The sequence below is a fragment of the Choristoneura fumiferana genome, chromosome Z, assembly GCF_025370935.1.
Source record: "Choristoneura fumiferana chromosome Z, NRCan_CFum_1, whole genome shotgun sequence".
Classification (NCBI taxonomy): domain Eukaryota; kingdom Metazoa; phylum Arthropoda; class Insecta; order Lepidoptera; family Tortricidae; genus Choristoneura; species Choristoneura fumiferana.
The window spans coordinates 28,600,178-28,623,511 of NC_133472.1; the positions used below are offsets into that span (position 1 = coordinate 28,600,178).

Consider the following 23,334-nt stretch of genomic DNA (forward strand, 5'->3'; position numbering starts at 1 on the left):
TCACTGAAAATCTCATAGTGCCTGGCTAGAAAAACCATTATTACACTTTATTGTAAGGACGCTCCACGCGGTAGGTATGTCAGGAATCGAATGGTTTGATTGTACTTACCTAAGTATAGGTAGGTACTGAGGGACACATATTTGCGACAAGCAAACTGCATGTTTTTTTAAAGCATTGTAGAAGTTGGTAGCGCCCTTAATTTTGTAACTTGACAACGGAAAACAATATGAATAGGTACTTATTTAGCAATAACGTCATTAGAACATCGCTTCCTGCACGCTTGTGCACGCCCGCACGCTCATACCATTTAGCTTCGATATTTGATTGCCAACTAAGACATAATATACAATTTTAGGCTAACTACGAGCTGGCGAATCTTCTGGCCGAATTTACAAGGAACGGAGTACCTCCATTGAGCGGATTCAACTTCACCAACATTTCTGATCCGGCTTACTCCTTTCTCATCTGGGCCGAAAGCACAAGAAACATCGAAGAGGTTTACGACTGGAAGAGTGAGTACTTGACATAAAAATCCCATTAGATAATCATCTGGTAAGGAGCTCTAAACGAGCGAGCGGCGCCTCGCCAGCCGCAGAAAGCCGCGTTAGCGCTGACAACAAAAGAGTGCACGCGATCCCTGAGCTAAAAAAGTGGTCTCGTCTTTGCGTCTCCAATCTATCTCGATGATCTTAATAACATTTGTGAGCACGTGACGTGCTGTTAAGTGACTCCATAGTTGCCAAAAACCTGTACTTAACATGACATGGCTTGGAAATTGTACTACGAGGATGATATTTACCTAGATTGCATTAAGTAGTATGTTAAATGCCTACCTGCAATAAGCAGAGTTATTTACTAGTATTTCTTATACGAAAAAAAGTCAAATTAATTGTTAAAACGTCTAATCAAGTCCCCGAGTCATTAAAAAGTGTTCCTGAGTAGGTTGATAATAATTGTTCTGTCTCCATTGTGCCTGAAACTTATTCCGGAATGTTTCAGCAGTTGTTTGGGTTAGTTTATCTGATCACCCATGTAAATGTTTTGCATATTTTAGGGTTCCGTACCTCTGGTGGCAAGAATGGAACTTTCTTATTCGTCTCTGTCCGTCTGTCCATCCGTCCATCTGTCAATATCCTTTTTCTCAGGACCGCGTGGAGATGTCAAGCGGAAACTCATATTAAATATTCAGGTTTTAAATTGCCGAAGAATCAAAACCTATAGGGTACTTCCAATTGTCCTAGAAAATTGAAAACTGGTATGAAGGTAACTCTTATAGCACAACCTATAACAAAAGTCTTTACTTTTATCCGTCTGTCCATGTTAGTAACCAATCTAAAAGGATCCTCACTGCACTCATTTTGCTTAGGAGAAGGGCTCTGACAATACTGGATATTTATTATTCATGAATAGTGAATACCTACAAATTTGTACGGAACCCTCGTTGCGCGAGTCCGACTCGCATTTGGTAGTTTTTTTTTCTAGTTACGAGTAAAAATGGATTAGAAATAATTAACAGAAAAGACACAATGAGGCTGTTTGTCACATTGACTTGGTAATGGTAAGCCTATAATTGTTTTTAGCCGTACCTACACCTGATATTGAAGGACTTCTCACGCTCGATCGAAAGGCCGGACTGTAGAACGCAGCACGAGGCTCTGAACCTTATGGTAGTAAATGTGTGCTTCCGAATGGAATAATATCCTATTATAAATGCGAAAGTTTTGTTGACTGCCTATGGTGCGTGCGAGTGTTGTGTGTGTTGTGTCGGTAATCCCACGGGATCGAAGTAAAATCTCAAAATTTCAACCGCTAGGATTAGAGAAACAAATTCAGCACGAATGTTTTTGTGCAACGTTAATGAAAATCACAATGTTAATTTTGGGAATTTTCACGAAAATTTTTATGGAGTCACGAAAATTCAATTGAACTTTAGGGTTAGGATTCTCGTAGTATTTTTGAAACAAGTAATGCAGAGGAGTCGTTGTTATGTACTTTTTATAATTGAATGAATGACTGAATGGTAGAAACTTAACTTAAGTAAAATTTGGTGTGAACTATTTTCACGTTAGAATTAATATTTTTCCACTTTATAAAGCTATCAATCCCCTGTTTTTTTTTTCATCCTAACATACAAGATTTAAATAGATGTGTTGGGAATTCCTATCGGAATTTATGTTTCAAACACCTGTTGGTTTACTCTAATACCTCACTCCCACAATATAGGATAATTAGTACCAATTTCACCATACAATGTTAAATGTTAATGGACGTTAGCTCGTACTGTCAGCTGTCAAAATGGTGAAATTAATTGTTAATAAATGTCTTATAGATAATATGTTTGTAAAAAGTAATGTTACTTGTATTTTTTTTTTGTAAATTAACTGATAGCTATTATTAAAGTAAATTTTAAGTAGCTATTGAAAGTAACTTAGAGAAATGAAATGTAATGAAACTAACTTTATGGGGTAGCGTATTTTTTGGCATCAGGCATTGTTAAATTTATATGGGCATCATGTTTTCTCTACATACTTTTTTCGAAGTTTCAAATGCATAGGTAGAATTCGTGTCTAGATTCCTGTCCAGCGGTGGTGTAGGGGTTATAGCACGCAGCACGGATTGCTGAGGACCTGGGTTCGATTCCCAGCGCTGGTCTCTTTTTCTGGTTTTTATGTGCATCCATGTCTCAGTTTGTATTTTCAACATACTTTTTGTTCGAATTCTTATGCATCATTCATTCATTCATTCAATCATAAAAATATTTATTATAACGACTCCACTGCACTCTGTTCAAAATTGCCACCAAACATCCCAACTCTACGATAAACATAATGTTAGTGCAAGTATACATAATTAATGTCTATTAATAAGTACGTATTTTTCACAATGCCCCTATCCTACTAAGTATCAGTTTAAAAGTGCTTGTCTCATTTTAAGACTAAATAAGGCTAAGGGGCCGTTTCACCATCCATTGATTAGTGTTAACTGTCGGTTAAATGTGATGCCGTCTCTATTTGTTTTGTTCGAATAGACGGAGATGGTTTCACATTTAACCGTCAGTTAACACTAATCAATGGATGGTGAAACAGCCCCTAAATATAGAACATTACATAATTTATTAGAATTTAATCGCAACTTACTGTTTAAAAACAGTTTAAACTTTTGTTAGGGAACTGACATGGCTAAAGACTTATTACGCTAAAAAAGTCAGGGAATGAAAAGAGGTAGGGTAATTTAAATTGTACTGACAGACGAGTGGATCCGTGCCCAATCTTAAATTGGAATGAAGTTACACCGATAACCTAAGAAGTTTGTTTATGGTTAAGTCCAAGCATTTCTTGAACTACCTGCAAATACAGTTTGAAGTGAACGTTTTTTTTTTATTCGACTGGATGGCAAACGACCAAGTGGGTCTCCTGATGGTAAGAGATCACCACCGCCCATAAACATCAGCAACACCAGGGGTATTGCAGATGCGTTGGCAACCTAGAGGCCTAAGATGGGATACCTCAAGTGGCAGTAATTTCACCGGCTTGCTGGTAGCAATCCGGGCGGACCTTGCACAAGGTCCTACCACCTGCAATACAATACAATAACTGCATTATTTTAAGTGCTGATGTTTTAACAAATCAATTAAGTGATTAGGTAGGGTAGGGAGGGGCATGTTGAGCAATTTTGTATTTTTGACCTTCTCCTTTCATGATGGTTTACATTAGAAATATGATAAATGCTTTGATTGTTAGGAAATTAATTTGGGAATAAATAACTCCTGACTGTTTTTTGCTACACTGTATAGTTTAGCAAAAAATGTTTCTTAAGTGACTAAAGTCAGACATGCTCAACTTGCCTGGGCAGTGAGGTAAGTTGAGCATGAGTATGAGGTAAGTTGAGCAAGACAAGAATTACATAGGTAAAAAAATTATCATTTGGAAACAAATCGCTAAAAAGTAACAAATAAAGAAAAAAAAAGAAAAGTAAAACACTCGAAAAAAAAATTAAGTATCAAAAAATAGAATGTACTACAAAAAACTTGAAAATATTTTCCCACCAGATTGAAATCGGGGGCCTCAGCACAAGCCAGCAGGCTTCAATTACTCCTACTGGGTCGTGCTGAGGCACCGACATCAATATTTTAGTAGAGAATTATTTTCAAGTTTTTTGTAGTCGGTTCTATATTTAGATATTTTTTGTAGTCTTTTTACTTTCTTGAAATATATCTAGTTAACGTCATTATTTTAATATTGTAATTGTAATACTCAACTGGCCCCGTAAAATCTGACCAACTACCCCCTGCCACGTTTTTTTTAAATGAAGTTATAATAAAATGAGTATACTTACGTTAACATAGGCATTAAAACACAATAAGAAGGTAAATTTACTAAGTACTAATGCTTTCCTGATGCCTGAGATCTCTCCATGCATGAAAAATGGTTACCCAATGATTAACCGACAATTTTTACGCAGATTTTTGATTGGCAGACCACGTTTCGCCGAGTGATGGTACGCCGATGAATTTGTACGCAAATGTATTGTTTCACAGACTAACGTTTTGTAACTCAACCTTTAGTAGACTATTCAGTCGACCTATGAGTCAGTAAGCCGAATAACTAATAATAGAAATTCGTGTAGCCGATTAATCAGTAGTGACATTTTAAACGTTAGCTTGAACAACTTTTCGCTTTCGAATTTAGGTTTATTTTATATTAAAGTCCAAACAAACTATGTCGTTATGCCAGCAGTTCGGTTTTGGCACTCTTCGGCTTCGGCTCGTGCGTTGTTGGTCGCAATTCTACTAAACACCCCTCCTCGCTAACGCTCGTCATCGCACCTAACTACATCTTGATACCATGTGATAACTCTGCTTATCGTGTTTCGGCGAACAGTTGTTCGGTTAACTAAAACAATTACGAAACAAACAATCGACTACACGTAAATCTGCATATCGCTATTCTTCCTACCGACTACTCGGCGAAACAAATAACTCAACGAAATTACACCAAACGTTGCTCGGCCAAAAGAAAAATCTGGCAATAGTTGCCTACGAAACGAACATCTGCGTAATTAAACTCGGCGAAATGACAGGTCACCATGAAAAATACTACAGTTCAGTTTTTAGGGTTCCGGAGCCAAAATGGCAAAAACGGAACCCTTATAGTTTCGCCATGTCTGTCTGTCTGTCCATCCGTCCGCGGCTTTGCTCAGGGTTATCAATGCTAGAAAGCTGTAATTTTGCACGGATATGTAAACTATGCCGACAAAATGGTACAACAAAAAAACCAAAAAAAAAATTTTTTAGGATACCTCCCATAGACGTAAAGTGGGGAAGATTTATTTTTCTCATCCAACTCTATAGTGTGAGGTATCTTTGGATTGGTCTTTTAAAATCATTAAGGGTTTGCTAAGACGATTTTTCTATTCAGTGATTTATTTGCGAAATATTCAACTTGAAAGTGCAAATTTTCATTAAAATCGAGCGTCCCCCCCCCCTCTAAAATGTAAACCGGTTGGTGGAAAAATTTGAAATCAGGATATCAAACTTTCAAGGAAAACTATAACGGCTAAGTTTTCTTGAGATTTATTAGTAGTTTATGAGTAAATAGCAGCCTAAGGTATAAAAAAATACCTAAACTTGGAAGATTCCGTATAAAATACGAAATCCTTAGAAAAATATTACTTAATTTTTTCGTAATGGCTACGGAACCCTATTTTGGGCGTGACCGACACGCTCTTGGTCGGATTTTTTTTAACTTTTGAGTTAGAAAAAAAAACAATCGAAGTCTGCCACTAATTCTTGCGTTACGTGGCAATTAGTAATCGCGGATTTTGTTCTCCTTCCGCGGACCTCAATTTGCACCATATTGAGTTCCCGCATCACATTTTTAGTTTTGGAGATATTTTGATTGCCCAACTTACCCGCTTGCTTAACATGCCCCTCCCTACCCTACTCTATGAAATTAAACTAATTCTTACGGCTAAAAATTTATTTAATAATACACAAATGTGCGATGTTCAAAAACCTTTTCCTTACGCTTTTTATCTGATTCAATAAATTAATATTTTGTACGTCGCTTCGTAGACATCCTATCTATCAGAATACCCAATTAAAACAGTGATATTGCTTTCAGGATAAAAGAACCTTTACGGTGGTCGGTAACGACATGGTTTTTGTATAATTTTCTTTATGAATGAATGAAATACGAAAATTGAATTACGCCCGAAGTGTCGCTATAAGATAATGCCCCTTTGCACTAAGAACGTCGCATGTATCATACAATTCATAAGTTACAACAGATGTAAGATCTAAATCCTCGGTACAAATAAAATTAATTAGACGTACAGCGACAGTACCTTATGTTATGTCTTATGAGTACGAATGTTGGAAGTAAATTGTTCGCTCGCTGCCGAGCCGGGTGCGCGCAGTCGGCGCCGTGTGCACGTAACGTTTCACCTGCTTATATTCAGCGGGACTACTCCGAAATTCAAAAATGGAAGTTCGTGTCATTCCGCGCGCTCCCAAACAACCAATCACACTTTGCTATATAGAAACAGCACAGACGTCAAGCCATTACGTTTTAAAGCAAATCAATTTAAATGCGGTTCTTGTTCTTGTCGTGGCCTCTCGGATTATTTACCCCCCGGGGCCCCCCCCCAATCGTAATACTTGGTACGATTTTGTAACTTCTAACATTTGTTTGTCTTTAATATCTAGTTTATTTTATAACCTAACCTATCCGTTCCTTATATCCGGTGTGTATATACATACATCCTTATATACATCATGTCTTAAATGTTATTGAGGAATAAAAATTTTATAACAACAAATTGAACGACTACTTACTATTTTCTACAAATAACAAAAAATTGAACCGACTACAAGAAAGCATTAAAATAATTATCTACCAGTGAAGTCGGTGCCTCAGCACGAGCCAGCAGGAGTGGACCTATTGTCATCTACCTCACTTACGCACTATATATTGTGCTGCTGTGTGCGTGCTGAGGTACCGACTTCAGACTGGTAGAAAATGGTTTTCATGGTTTCTGTAGTCGGTTCAATTTTTTGTTATTTGTAGAAAAATATTTTCATGGTTTTTTGTGGTCGGTTCAATTTTTTGTTATTTGTAGAAAAATATTTTCATGGTTTTTTGTAGTCGGTTAAATTTTTGTTATATTTTTTTTAATAAACAGTTATTGTACAGAAGTTAAATGTAGGTATAGACTGGGTTATTCTGTAAAATCTTATATTGAGTTGAATACACACATTTAGGGTTACGTAAGACGTAATAGTTTTTTATAATAAGGATTTAGTACGCGTAATGTCATCGCATTAGAATAATAATTAGAAAAGAGTTATTTAGGAAATAAATCTCTAATCAGTATTAGCGGTAATTGTCACAGTATAATTATTTACTTAACGAGCCGGAATGAAAGAATCTTGAATTCTTATTGACCCATAAGTCTGTAAAGGCATCGATAGATCTCGGGGAAAGTAGACCAATGGTGGCCGGGGCACGATTGATGGCGCAGTCCGTGACCTCATCGCGTGAACGCTGCACGCTGGAGCCGCCGAATGCCGAACCTACAACCACGGAATCTTTAAATGTAGATTTACTCCACATTATCAAAAGAACATTGTTGACATCCCCAGTTCACTTTTTAGGGTTCCGTAGTCAACTAAATACATAAGTAAAAAGAAAACATTTTTAAATACTCTTTTAGTATGATTTTATTATTTGGACCCACTCTCTCTGTTGCCCGCAACCTTCGTCTCTGCGTAGTGTAGGTAGGTACTCCAAAACTGAACTTAGTTTCAGCGATTGTGTAGCTCTTTCATTTTTTTGCGAAATATTCAGCTTTAAAGTGCAAATTTTCATTAAAATCGAGCCTATACATAATATACCTAACTGATCAAAGTTTTCGAAATTACATCTGATTCAATAGTTTTCTTTCTCTTCTCGTGGTCTAAAGTTTAAAAAGTATCTAAGTCAATGTTACGTCACTTAGCAATGATTAAACTCAATTCTAAATCTTTAAAGAGTACTTGAAAAGTTTATTTATTTTTATTTATTTAGTGAATCAGATATAGCAAAACACATATATATATAGCTAAGAGAGAGAGATTAAGTGAAATTGCACAGTACCTACGACGCACACACTGAGGGGTTTCGACTTGCACTTGGCAGATTTTTTATCCTTTTGATTTCTTTTGATAGTTAAGGAGGGCCGCTTGGACGTGAGCAAGTTGCATAACTGATTATGACCACTTATTACCAAATAAGTTAAGTATGATACTCAAATAAATGCGTACAAAATTTAATCGTGTTCCAAAGACCACCGCTCTGTACTTGAGGGTCTACTTTTGTGTAACTTGATAATTAAATTATACAACGGGCGGGCGCAACTGCTCCGTTCAAGTTCCAGCCGTACGGGTGGCATAACCACTAATTAATGTACCTACTGGTTATCCATAAAAACAACAAAGGCTCTATTTTTAACCGACTTCAAAAAAGGAGGAGCTTCTGTTCCAATGTTTGTATTTTTTATATACTTCTGTACTAATATACTAATAATATTATAAAGAGGAAAGATTTGATTGTTTGTTTGTTTGCATTGAATAGGCTCCGAAACTACTGGACCGATTAAAAAAAAACTTTCACCTTTAGGAAGTTACACTATCTCCGTGTCCTAGTGACATAAGGTTGTATATTAGGGATCCGTACTAAAACTTCAATAATGTAACCCAGTGTAAAAAATAGGCATAAAATGTATTTCATCGCATGCGCTGCGGAAACTACATAATTATATAGAACAAACAAATATTCTTCAATATTAAAGAATATATCAACACCTGCGATACCATAATATGTCCAACTATTGTAGTTGTCACTATAACTACTTTTTTCATTTTAAAAGGCGATAGAAATGCCGACTACAATGAGACCATTTTATTCGTAAATCACATTGTTCTGTTTTGCATATAGGTAGATAGCAAAAATTATTATACATAAACTGGCCAAGAGCTTATCGGACACGTTCAGGATAGGGTTCCGCAGCCCTCAAAATCAAACTATCCGTACCTATTAAATAAGTAATATTTTTAAGGATTTTGTATCTTGTACGTCATTTTCAAAGTAAGTATATTTTACAAGTTAGGGCGCTATTTACTGTTAAACTACCCACTAAGAATCCTGAAGCAAACTTAGCCGTAATAGTTTTATTTGTTAATTTGATAATTTTACTATCATAGTGATTTTTTTCAAAAATTGTAACCAAACAGTTTAGCTTTTAGAAGGGGAGGGACGCTAGATTTCAACAAAAAAATTGTTCTTCAAAGTTGTATATTTTGAAAAGGAATCACTGTATCTAAAATTCGTCTTCACAACCCTGCAATGATTTTAAAAGACCTATCCAACGATACCCTACACTATAATGTTATACGAGAAATTTTTTTACCCTCACTTTACGTCTGTGCGAGGTACCCTAAAAAGTTTTTTTTTTTATATTTTAGTTTACCACTTTATTGGCATAGTTGCGAAATATATCCATGCAAAATTACAGCTTTCTAAAATTAATAGTCTTCATTTTAGTTTTTAATATTTTGTACTAACATGGTAACGTATATTATTTACTATATAACAGTCATGACATAGTTTTTTGAAATCCTTATGATAAGCTCTTGACTTTGATACCCATATTAGAAGGATAAGAAAAAAAAATTTTTGTTGACCCCCAATTATTTGCATCTCACAGCCGCCATGTTTTATTTTTTTTAACTTCACCTATCTAAGGACACTTGGGATGCTTTGACGATTCTAATGATACCTTAATTGTCTAGTTAAAGTCATAATCCGCTTTTTCTGAATTCTGAAATACCTTTTTTGTTTGACCTTAATCTAGGTACCAGTTTGAAGTCGGTGCCTCAGCGCGAGCCAGGAGGAGTGGACCTATAGTCGTCTACCTGATGGGCTTCTATCACTCCTCCTGGCTCGTGCTGAGGCACCGACTTCAAACTAAACTAGATTAAGGTCAAACAAAAAAGGTATTATTTTTTGCTTTTCAGTTTTTTCGGCGGTTCAATTTTTTGTTAAAAAGTTTTTATTTTATTCATTTTCCCACCCTGGGGGTGTTTTTCCCCAAATTATATTAAGTACAATATAATTATAATACCAACTTCAAGGTATACCCTATCTAATAAAAAAATAATTATGAAAATCGGACTACTCTGTAAAAAGTTATGCCTGGTCATACAGTACAATCATCGACTGAACAATCAATCATCCCCTGTTTTCCTACCCTTAGGGTAGGAATATTTTTTCCAAATTTAAATGGAACCACACTCGGGGTATACGCTTTCTAATAAAAAAGAATCATCAAAATCGGACTACTCTGTAAAAAGTTATGCGTGGTCATACATAAAAATATATATATATACTCGTCGACTTGAGAACTTCCTCCGTTTTTTTCGTCGGTTAAAAACAACAATCGTTCCGTAGTTGTAATTATAATTTTCGTGTTATGTTTTATATCGAGATAAATATAGATAAATAACAAACTCTGTTTTTACTTTTAATGAGAGAAAACGTAAACAAGCATTAATTGAACTACAAAAGCGCAATCCTATATCATCTGCTTAACTCCCTTAAAAAATTGTCGCATGTGTCAAAGAATTTCGAATATTAATTATTTATTATCAACTTACATATAGTTACTTACTTATTTTTTATTATCTACATTATTATTTTTCCGAAATACTTTAAGTAGAGTTATCAAGAAAACTAAAGGTATCGCGGCTTTTAGCTTATTTATTTATATTTTATTTAAATCCTGATCTCTAATAATTACACAGGCACAGACTCTATTGTACAGGCGAAGTTTAATAAATTTCTTTAAAAAATCTTCAGCTCGCTGATCATTTCAAGGGTTATATACTCAAGCTTAATGTTTCGTGAAGAAAACAATATTAACATTATGATAATGAATGACTGTAAAAGTAAACCTTTTATTTTATACGGGAAATTGAGCATCCAGTTTACCTGCGTACGTGTTCTGGTTCGAGCATGACAGTTAAGCACCTAAATCCGACGTGCAAAATATAAATAGAAACACTAGGCAATTTCAAAACTATTATTTAGAGTGGAACACATCAACAAGAACTAACTTTGGTTTAAGTGGTATAGAATATAGATGCTATTATTTAGGTGGTAAAATTTGTGTCGAATCACGCATACTTATTAAGTACTTAATATGGTTCAATAAATAGGAATTATTGTAAAATAAACCTACGGTTAAGTTCTGAACTGAACAGTAGAAAGAACTCGTTAACTTATCCTTATTTCCGTTAATTGTTAATTTAGTGTCTAGGTAAGTACATCACAAACCATGATTAGATTAAGTTTAAAAACTAATATATAGCTTAATGGTTTTTAGATCACAATTTTCCGGTCACTCATATTATAATGATCTTTCAAGTTAATTTCGTATACTTACCTGCAGGGTGTTAAAGGAAAGTTTTAATACAAGCCGCTATAATTATGTATGTATTATGTTGTGTATCGACGCACAAAGGTCAGATCTAAAGCAAAACGTTTCCTGCTCGCGTGTTAAAATAGCTATACCAGAATACGAAGGCCTTCCCTGCGGCCCAAATCATAATCGAGTTTCACGCAAACGGGGGAGAGCCGAACAAAACGCACAAGGTCTGCATTGACTGGTCACTTCGAAACAATGAAACCCTTTCCAACGAAAACAATCTAACAGATTTCCCATTTTATCATAATACTCATATTGCGATGTCATATCTATCAAGTATCACGTCTTGATAAAGATACTTTAGTTTCTAAATCTGTGACAATAGAAATGTTTCATGTTGTGATCGGTTTTGGTAGTATTGAAGTAACTGACTTATGTGAAAATTAAAGACTTAGATACTTATTATAAATTTCACCCAGCGTAAAATTTAGTGAGCAGTTGATGAGAAACCGTGTTTGGAACGCCGTGTAGGACGTGTTTGTTTGCACATAAGTAAAAGTAAAGTAAGTATAAGTAGGTAGGTACGTGTGCCGCGTACATGAGATTTTCGTTTCATTCCGTCCATTAACTATTCTAGTTATTCAACTAACTTTTCTGCCGTAAAGCTTACATCTACCGATATATAGGTTCATTCTTAGGTTCCTTAAATGACAGGTACGTCGACAGGTAGTCGGTTAGGTACATATTGCGCTTGCGTAGCGAATTAACACGTTGATGGACAGTATGCCTATAGGCGTCCAAATATAAGGCTTAACAACGTTTAATTGATAGTAGTGTCCATCAATGTGTTAACTACGAACAGATACAAAAGATTTTAATTATAGTCTCTCAGTCTCGGCGGTAACAATAAGTCAAAGAGGAAATCTTGTAAAGCATAGAAGTTTTTATCTCACCGCGGATACAATGTCTACTGCTATATTATATCAAATGTTATTTATTATGAAATGCGTATTATTTTCATTAAAACTGTAGCGTAGAGGAGTAATTACTTACACGCAGGCGATTAGAAGACAAAATCCATTTTCTCGCTACGCGCTACGGTAGCGCTCGAAAAGATAACGCCAACGCCACGTTAAAGCTCTAATAAAATTTTAATAAAAGAATGTACCGGTATAACCATTTATTTAGATCGCGCTTGATAAGCAAAGCCAGCTGCTTAATCATGTATTCTACTTGAGAATTTAATGAAGTTGTTGAAATAGGATTTTTTTATCAATATACTACTTAAAACTACATAAGTTATTACAAAAGTTTGTGCTTTTATCATTTCGATTGATACGGTTTTATGTGCCAACTCCAACGGAATGGTTGCAACGTGCAATCGGCCCCCGGTGTAGCAAAAAACATTAACTAATGCTGGGGCACTATTTATTTCTCTTCAATTTGGCTAAGGATCTCCTTAATTGGGCAGGTGAAGAAAAGTTTTGTGATAAATGGTAAGATAACTTATGGTGTAGAAGCTTATCTCCCAACAGCTTACCTTCGTTTATCAGTTCTTTTCTGCGGTATCTTTCGGCCTAAACTGGCTCAAATTTAAAAACGTGATTTCATCTAAAAGACAGTGTGACTATCTCTATACCGGGTGTGACCTGTAATACGAGCAAAAAATTGAAACATATATCGTCCTTGTCCAACTGAACAACATTAGTTCAGCGACTTTTAAAACTAATAAGTTTTAAAACGAGTAGTTTTATAGTCTTTAGGTTTGTTTCATAAAGTCTTTAGTATGTAGGCTGCATACCTAAATCCTAATTTAAGAGAATATCACGTAGTCCACCGATAGGTATTGCATGAAAATAGACTGAACATAAATATCTAGCTGCCGTTCCAGTACCTAGTTGCTACCGTTACTCGGGCCTGTCCGTATCATGCATCTCGTGCCTGACAACTGGGCCCAATTGCATAATAAAGTACAAGCTAATAGTATTAGTGAATTTCAATACAAAATCGCTAATAATATTAGCTTGTACTTTGTTATGCAATCGGGCCCTGTTCGGACGAATTTAGTGCACTGGTTGTGCTTATCCGATCCTTACTTTAAGTTTAAACTACGTCTATTATTTTAAAATAGATAATTCTGATTGAATATAGAAACGGTATCAATAAACTCAACGTAAGAGTCCGTTTCCTTCGGGACCCAGCAAAATCGACCAATCGCATTGTCATATTACAAAGGCGAGCTATGGTTTTCAATTATGTATATAGTTGATTGATCCTACATGATATCGCTTATCCGCTCCGGCCAATCGAAACGCAGCCTAAAAAGCAGCTGCTAATTTTGACACATGTCTTATTAGGTAAACGATACCATTTAAACAAACAATATTTTTCCTAAGAATCCGCTTTTATTACTTCATTATCCTATCTAATCAGTCTTAGTCTACACGAAAATTATATATATTAAAAAGAGTCACCGGCCTCCACTCCTGATTTTTGCCGCGTTTCATCTTCGTAATTTTTATTTAATTGAAATAAGAATAAATAAGTGTCCAATATTTTGAGATAAACTAATTATGATGGGTTTTTTGGAGTCTTTTTGTATTTTTTATTTCAACTCCAAATTTGTTACTTTCACGGGTATCCCGTGAAACATCTCTTGTCTGGGTAAGCGGTTGGTTCCGAAAGAGTGCGCAACATAGATGTCGCTAGTGCTGCTGCTTAAGTAACAAAGTAGAAATAAGCAACCTGAGATATGTATGCATAGGAAAAATTCGTGTCTAGATTCCTTTTCAGCAGTGGTGTAGGGGTTATAGCACGCAGCACGGAATGCTGAGGACCTGGGTTCGATTCCCAGTGCTGGTCTCTTTTTGTTGTTTTTCTGTGCATCCATGTCTCAGTTTGTATTTTCGATAAATTAATTGACGAGCTAACTAGAATAGTATGTTTTTATTTTACCCTGGAAACTACCCTATTGTAGTGGTTTGATACCAATACTCGATCCGCAATTAATTAGAAAAAATGTAAGTATTTACTTCACGAATTTCGCGGCCTGTGATCTTGGTCGAGTAAACCAGCATAATGGCGGGCCGTGATGGAATCACTAATTGCCATTAAAGTTAATCACCGACCTATCTTAACATTCGTCTGGCCGCTTTTAGCCTTTTGTATTTAGATTACGTTGCCTAAATTTATTTGTTTTTAAAGGATTATATTCGCCTTTAAGATTACAAATGAATGTTGATACGACCACTGAACGACTGCAGACTTGTATGTACTTGTAAGTAGCTACAAATTCATATTAATTTCACAACCTAAAAGTGCCTAACCCACTTTTAATCTATATCTATCTATACAGATAATAAATCTGTAGAGGGTCGAAAGTCTGTACATGGAAGATATCCGAAAAAAAGTTCGCTGGGGATACTTAGAATCGATAACAGATAGGGTTGCCATATGTCAGGATTTATCCGGATATGTCCGAATTTTTGATCCTTTGTCAGGATTGCGGCCGGACTTTCCAAGTGTCCGGATTTTTAGAAATGAACACATTCATGGTACATTAATTACACCGTTTTTTATGAGTGAAATGATAAATTAAATAATCAACAAAATTAATAATATTTCTTTCAAAGCAATTTAACATAGGATAAATTACAGCTAAAAAGACCTCAATCAATTATCTGCTTAAAACTAGTTACCTAAATCTATTTTTGATATTTGGTTTCAATTATTAACCATAGGGTGAAGACCATAAAGTTGCACACCTTAACGCAAGTAGTTAGATTTTATTTTTTTCCATTGTAACACGAAAGTTATTCATACAAATGTATGATTAATTTTCGTGTCACAATGGAAAAAATGACCGCGCATCCCGTGAGAACGGCTGAACGGATTTCAATGCAAACTTTACTAATCTGTCGAATAAATCCCCGGCCAGGTTAAAGGCTATAAAAATTCAACCCTTAAAGGTCCACTACACTCGAATGAGTTAAGGTTGCAACTGAATCTTATGACGCTTTGTAGGCAGCAGGTGCTGACTTTTTTTCAAGTGTGCAATGACTATCGAGTACCCTGCTAAACAACAGATGGCGCTGAAATTAATACGTCGTGTGTGACATGAGCAACATGAATAAGCCACTCAGGAATGATTTTGCCAAATTAACTCTAAGTTTAGAAGAGGGGGTACGGATATCAACAAATTTAATTGAATAATTGATTAAATAATACAACAAAATGAAACGACAATTTTAATTGCCATACATTGCACAGTGCCATCTCTTGGGAAACAGGGTAAAAATTAAGTGGTGGTAAAATCAACACGCATATCAACACGCGTATAATGATGAGGCCTACAGTTTTCGCGCTCACCAGTTGGCGCCACTGTAGACAAGAAAACAAAATTTACATTTAAATATCGTATTTTCTTCCAACTATGCTTTAATTTCATCATAACCGCACTAAATACCCAGCACAAAGCGGGACTTTTCTGCTCTAGAGGTGAAAAAAATTATGAAAATCCTTTATTTCAGATTTTTTTTGTAATTTCACAACCAAAGAGTATTTGCCTGCATAGTGTAAAAATCTAGTGTTGAGTTGGTCAACCTGACACTCTTATGAAATTTGACAGATTGCGTACAAAAAAATGTTGCTACCAATCCTACCAAAAATAGTAAGTACCCGTATATTTAAAAAAAACTTTGTTTGTTTGGTTGGCCAACCTGGCGCCCATCTGAAATTTGACAGATCGCGGGTAAAAATATCTGCTATATATGGGTCCATATTGACTCGCATTAAATCGATCCTCCGATTTTTTTTCCTGCTACCGATTTCTAGCCAGAATCATCACTCTTCCGAATTATTATCAATATGGAGGAGAAATAAACGAATATAAATAGGCCCAGATGATGATATTGATGAGATTATTTACTTAAATTGTGATTATCCTACTTTACTGGTGGCAGTTTGGTTCTGTAGTGGTCGCAGTTCTAACCTAACCTAACATATATTAATGGCAGTAGTTTGGTTCTGTAGGGGTTGCAGTTGCTAACCTAACCTAACCTCCTTTACTGGTAGCGGTATGATTTTGAGGGGGTTGCAGTTTTAATTTAACCTTACCTACATTTCTGACATCTACGAAAACTTATAAGACGATTGAGGGTAAAATTATATAAAATTGATTTGCTGACGGATTGATTTTTCTTTTTTACTTACAATCTATTGTGGTTAAATAATGTCTGCACTAATAACATCTAACAGATGGTGATTGCTTCGCCCATTGATAGCGTTGTCATCGAAATACTTATTTTATCACATTTTTTTTCACTAAATGAAAGCAACGCAGGCCATAAACTGTATGACAGTGAAGTTTATAGCTACAAATAAGTCTGCTTTAAAAATATATGATAATGGAGTTTTATGAGTACAAAACAATATGCTTAAAAAAAGTATGACAAAAAAAGGAGTACAAGAGATATTTATGAAAACTGCCATGAAGGTTTTAAATGTTTCGGAGTTATGATCGGTAGTAATAGTGACTAAGTATAAATAGTGAGTATTATGACAGAAAATTGTATGACAAACGTTATGTATTAGTTTGTGTACTTATATATGTATGTGTATTTGAAATGTACTGTAATTACAGTAATTACTGTAATTACAGTATTTCCAATAATTCCACCTTCTTCGGTGTTCTCGCCAACAGCACTTAGCTAAGTTGAAGTGGCTCCTTTACTCCGAAATTACCGACCATACATCATTTACCGCGCGGACATTGCAAGATAAACGCGACTGCGGAATGGCACGCCAACAATAGGTCTGATTTGTTTTGTGGCAGCTTAATATTTCAGTGAGTTTACTAATGCGCACATTTCAACTTGTCTCTTAATTCATTTATCTGCTTCAGTCTTAGTCCTACTTTTTGTTTTTGATTAATGGTATAAATTTGATCTTGTGCTCAAAGGTGATATGGCAATTGTTTAATACTATTCCTCCAAAACCAGCCGAGTGCGAGTCGGAGTTCGTACAAATTTGTAGAGGTATCTATGAATATCCAGTGTCAGCCATTTTGGCTACAGAATCCTAAAATGCTAAATAGTAGTCAACTTATACTCTTTGTTTAAAGGAACACTCAATTTTTGGTCAAGTTAGGCTAGGTTAGGTGTTACGAGTATACATAGGTGGTGGTAGTAGGCACGAAACTTTGTGAGCATGTGCTCGCACTACAGGATGTATGTAAGGATAGAAGTGTCAAAGCACTGGCCTAATGTGGATCATAAATACTGATTAGATTTCGTAAACCACCTGGTGCTCAAAATTACCGATGGATCAATAACGCCAAGAAGGAACTGTCACCTGGGAATTAAATTAAAATGGTTGGGGAATTCTGAGTTCCGGTAGAGCCCGTAGTTGGCGCAAAAATTATGATTCGGGGCTCCTGCAGCGTTTGTTTACGCGACGTGAGACGCAGCTGTTCGCGGCCCGCTTGTCCAACTAGGTACTCAAGCATTTTACGACTTTCTTATCCTCACAGGTCCAAAAATTCAATAGTTTTGCCGATTGACTAGACAAACGCAAATTATAATAATGCAAATATTTAAATTTTATTTTTATTTCTTTTACCATCTTTATCTTCAGTCAGATAGGTTTGAGTTTGTATAAGACTTGACCACTTGACCTTGATGTTGCATGAGTTCACGTAATATTTATTATCTATCTTATGATATGAGCATACTCTACCTACGCATACATACGCGTCTAAGCGTACCCCATTGTTACTGTTGCATAATAATATTGTCTACGCGGCGGTTTTCGGGAGCCCTTGAAAAATGCGGACGGTAATACTTAATGTATTCAGATTGAGAGATCTCTCGCTCACGTGGAAGGTTCTTAATTTATGATAATCGTCTTACTCTGATCCCAGGTTCAGGAATACAGCTTTCAACTTTTTTGTATCGTATTTTCAGACTTATTTATAATTAAAATCAGTTACATTTTTTCACTAGGTACGATTGATAAATTGATCTGGAGATAGCAATGAAGATTTATTGGAGAAATTAAATGATCCATCCATAAAAGATAAACATTTAAATTTCGAATCTCTTCGGTTGCGGATTGATATAATGGATGATAAAACGTAAGCTGAATTCATAAATGGAGATTTATTCTCTTAGGAACTCGTTAAGCTTGCATTAAGGCATACAAATTTAAGTTGAACGACTAGAGTAGCGATTAACGAAATGCGACAAAGATAGACGTCTGAGAGGCTCATAGACACAGGTTGCAAACTAATCTACGTAAATTCATTGACGTTTTCGGTTTGATTATAATTATAATATTATAATGAGTGTTTTAAAGCTGCTACAAAATACAGCGAACAGAGCAAATGAAAAGAAAAGCTAATTTCTTGTGGATTTATCATTAACCTATTTTCCTATTCCAAGGGCTGCTGGCAATAAATATATACTTACTAGCTTTTGCCCGCGACTTCGTCCGCGTGGAATAGTAATTTTGGGAAGTATTTAATTTATATAGGATACCTATTCTGCCAATAATAGTACATAGAAACTTTTATGGTTTACCGAAAATAACCTATTTTAATAAATTGCTATAAATATAAACTAATTTTTTTTGTTCTTCCATACATTCATCCATCCGATGTTCTTTGGTAAAACCTAAATACTTTGCGGGTAGCAACATTTTCGCAATACGACGTGTATTCTACCCTGCCAACACAAAAGTACTAATTCTTCATAGTGAACTCTTGACACCTTACGTTCTTTATTGTAAGTCAAGGCATTTTTACTAAGCATAGCTACACATATTTCCGATAAATATACTTATACGTAGTAACTTGTTTGGAATTCCTTAAGAACTTTCATCCCCATATTTTCAAGTAAATAGGTCGAAATTTAAAAAGCGCCAGAGCAAATGTTTATTAGGGTTCCGTACCTAAAAAGGAAAAAATGGAACCCATGTAGGATTACTTAGCTGTCCGTCCGTCCGTCTGTCTGTCAAGACCCTTTATCTCGTAAACGCGCGGAGTATAGGTATCGAGTTGAAATTAAGACCCTAAACTCAGGTCAATAGTCCCGAAAGCTGTGAAAAAATCAAAACTCTAAGAAGGCAATCAAAAGCTACAGTCATTCAAAAGGTGTTTCCATACAAGTTACCTCAACAGAAAAAGTTATAGGGTACTTCCGGCTGTCCTAGAAACTTGAAATTTTGCATAAAGGTAGCAAAATAAATAAGAAAAATCTGAAAATCATAATTTTTCATGTCTGACTGTCAATGTGAATAAACCATCTAAAATAACCCCATATTGCGTACATTTTGCTTATGAGTTTAAAAGGCTCTGCTAACACTGCACCATCCCCTCTGCTAACATCCCCTCGCAGGTAATGTTTTCAAAAACGCTTGAACAAATATTTATTTATTTCTTATAAGTAGCCCACTGCCAAGTTTCATAAAGAACAATGACGATCTTCCATATAAACTTCCATCCCCTATTTCACCCCTTCACAGGAAGAATTTAAAAAAACGTGCGAACAAATATCTATTTATCTCTTTTCACGTGCCGAAATGGCAAGTTTAATAAAGATTCATCGATTTATATTCGATAATGATGACCTTGCATATAAACTTTCATCCCCTATTTCACCCCCTCACAGGTCGAATTTTCAAAAAAGCTCAAACAAATATATAATTATTTCTTATTAAGTGCCTAAATGCCAAGTTTCATGGTTTTATCTTCGACAGCGACGAACTTCCACCATCTAAACTTTCATCCCCTATTTCAACCCTTTAAAGTCTTTTTTCGCGATAAAAGATAGCCTATGTTCTTTCCCAAGGTCTATTCTATCTCTGTACCAAATTTTATCAAAATCGGTTCAGCGGTTTAGGCGTGAAAGCGTAACAGACAGACAGACAGACAGAGTTACTTTCGCATTTATAATATTATAAATAAATAAGTATAATAAGTATGGATGGATTATATAGTACAAACCTTTATTTTATATCATGGCGTGATGACAGCTAGGAGCCAGTCAGCTAAATACCTGTTTTTATTGGATTACTATTTCCACCTTCCATCTATGTTAGTTAAGTGTGATAAGTGGCACACTTATTTTTACACGAAAAGCTCTTAAAATGTCTTTTCAGCCTCGTAATATCCGTTTATGACGATTTAACGACGTAAGAAATATTAATTGGCAGGTCATAAAGTTAAAAAAGCCTTGAACGAATATCGGGGGCTCTGGGCGAGGGCTTGCGAGCGGGATGTCATTCCGTTCCGTACTCTTTGCACTCTAGGAATTTAAAAATCTCTCTTACCTCCTTATGGAAAAGCCAGTTTCTTTTTTAGAAACGAGAGTGAAGAAAGAGCGATCAAGTTGGGTGATAAAATGCAATTTGTATTTTCTCTGTGTCGTGATTTTAATGTTTTTTTTTTACTTTTTTAGCGTTAAGCCCCAATGAAGAAGCAAGGCAAGCTGTGATACGAGAGCTGATACGCACAGAGGCTGATTACATTAGGCATCTCACGTCCGTCGTAGAGGTAAGTTATCGCAATTACCTACCTACTGTACGAGTAAACAAAGAATTTCATTTGTCCGAAAACATTTTATATTATTATTTTTTGGCCGATGACAGTAGGTAGGTACTCGTAGATATTCGTAATTTTAACCGACTTCAAAAAAAAGGAGGGGTCATCAATTCGGCTGTGTTTTTTTTTAATGTTTGTTACCTCAGTACTCCGTCATTTATGAACCGATTTGTTTTTTTTTTATTTTATTTATTGACGTATGTGTATCATTTGTCTGACACTTTTCCCAGATAGGTACAGTCGTTTGAGCTAGTATGCAATGTTTTGTTTGTTTTCACTTACTCGGTATATTTTATTATTATTAGTATCTGTTTTTTTTTCTTTTATCTGTTGAGAAAGCGCAATCCCTTCCTATTTTTGAAAACCTCCTCAAGCCGCAGTATTTACCCCTTAACTAATTTTCACTCGGTCTTCGCTCCTTTTTTGTTCTCTTTCGCCTTGTTAATTCTTATTTCATTCGATTTCATTCCTTCTTTCGTAAATGTATCCTTTTGGCATTTCTCACACTCACTCATATATATATATATGTGGTACATGTACAGTCAGCAACGAATGTTCATGAACATATCCAAATTTGCATAACAACTGCACTCTTCCGGGTGTGACCTGTATACGAGCAAATAATTAAAACATAGATCGTACCCATCAAACTGAACAACATTAGTTCAGCGACTTTTAAAAATATATTTTTTTTAATTTATATTACATTTTAAAGTTTATTCGAACAACAGAAAACGATGTACATGCCTACACTATTTTTTCAGAAGTAACTGAACATGCTTGTTTAAGTACCTATATAAATATTGAACATTAATTTCGATTTCTCCCGTCGTTTTTCTTTCGCCACTTCTTTGTATTTGTTTCCATATAAAATGGTGCACCTTGGTAATTGTTCTCCTTGTTTAATTTTTCGTTTTGTATTTCACTGAATCAATTTGTGGTTTCCAATAAAGATTATTTTATTGTATTGTGTTTTATGTTATGAAATTAGTTTAATAGAAATATTTTTGCTGAACTGACATTTAGCAAACTGTTTAGTAGCTCCACTGGTAAAAAGTAAAGTCGCTCTACCACGAATGCAATTTCATTTTAGAATTTTCATCAATATTTCTTTATAGATGAACGAAATATTGATAAAAACACGATTCGTCATAAAAAGACCGTTATACGGATTTCATATTATTTCTTTCGTTGTGTTGGGATTGGAACAAGATTACCCGCGGGAGTACCTATTCTACTGAAAGGTTAATCCTCCAAATATCGAGGGCACTAGGTGGCTATAACCCGACGACTTTAGGGAGATCGATCACTTGTGCTCCTCCGCCCCATTCGGGGTCTGCGAAGGGCAGAAGGGGGCACATTTGCCGCAATTGAGTTTTTATTTTTCATAGTCTATGTCTATTAGATACTGTATCTGTAGACATAAGAAAATCTTTGATTTGGAAAATAAATTATAAAACAAAATTTTAGCTTAAAGTTGAGACATATTTATAAATCTTCACTCTTTTTATCATCGCTTGTTAAGCTTACGACTGTGTTAATATTAAGTATTCGTTTGTTTTTATTTGTCACAATATAATACAATACAAAGACTCTTTATTGTACACCAGACATAGTAAGCGATACAGAAAACAGATACACAGAGAAAAAATTACAAGGTGAGCAATAGGCGGCCTTATCGCTAAAGAGCGATCTCTTCCAGGCAACCTTTTTTTGTCACTTGGAAATTTATTTTTCCAAACTATTTACTGGCACTTGAGGTATCCCATCTTAGGCCTCTAGGTTGGCAACTCATCTGCAATACCTCTGGTGTTGCAGATGTTTATGGGCGGTGGTGATCTATTACCATCAGGAGACCCACATGCCCGTTTACCATCCAGTTGAATAAAAAAAAATAACAGGTTTTTGTAACTTTTTATGAATAACGGAATAGTTAACATAATGTCTGCTGTTATTATAAAGTGATATGATTGATATCATGATATTGAAAACTATACTGAGTGCGTTATTATTAAACTTTTAAGGTACTTACTTATCTATTGGTTGCAATTTCTATGTCTGAGTATAATAGTTTAATTGCAAGGCACTTTTAACTTAATTGCCCATGAAGTCGCACTATCGTTTTTGATGGTGAATTTAAGTTAGTTATTCCTACGGAAATGGTTAAACCCTCAATGCAATAGCATTTATCGTTATATACCTATCTGTTACATAAACTGCATTTAATTTTGTGGATCTACAAAGCTCTTGGGTTATGTAGGTAAAGCATATT

The 23,334-nt window shown here is 35.3% G+C and overlaps 1 protein-coding gene across 6 annotated transcripts in view; it reads left to right on the forward strand.

Annotated features, from left to right (window-relative positions):
* LOC141433512 (uncharacterized) overlaps positions 1-23,334 on the forward strand; it is a 109,712-nt gene that overhangs the window by 42,269 nt on the left and 44,109 nt on the right. For all 6 annotated transcript variants that reach the window (XM_074095614.1, XM_074095597.1, XM_074095589.1 and 3 more), the window contains 2 exons: positions 357-513; positions 20,920-21,014. In XM_074095614.1, the coding sequence (XP_073951715.1) occupies positions 357-513; positions 20,920-21,014 (252 nt within the window). The remainder of the gene's footprint in view (positions 1-356; positions 514-20,919; positions 21,015-23,334) is intronic.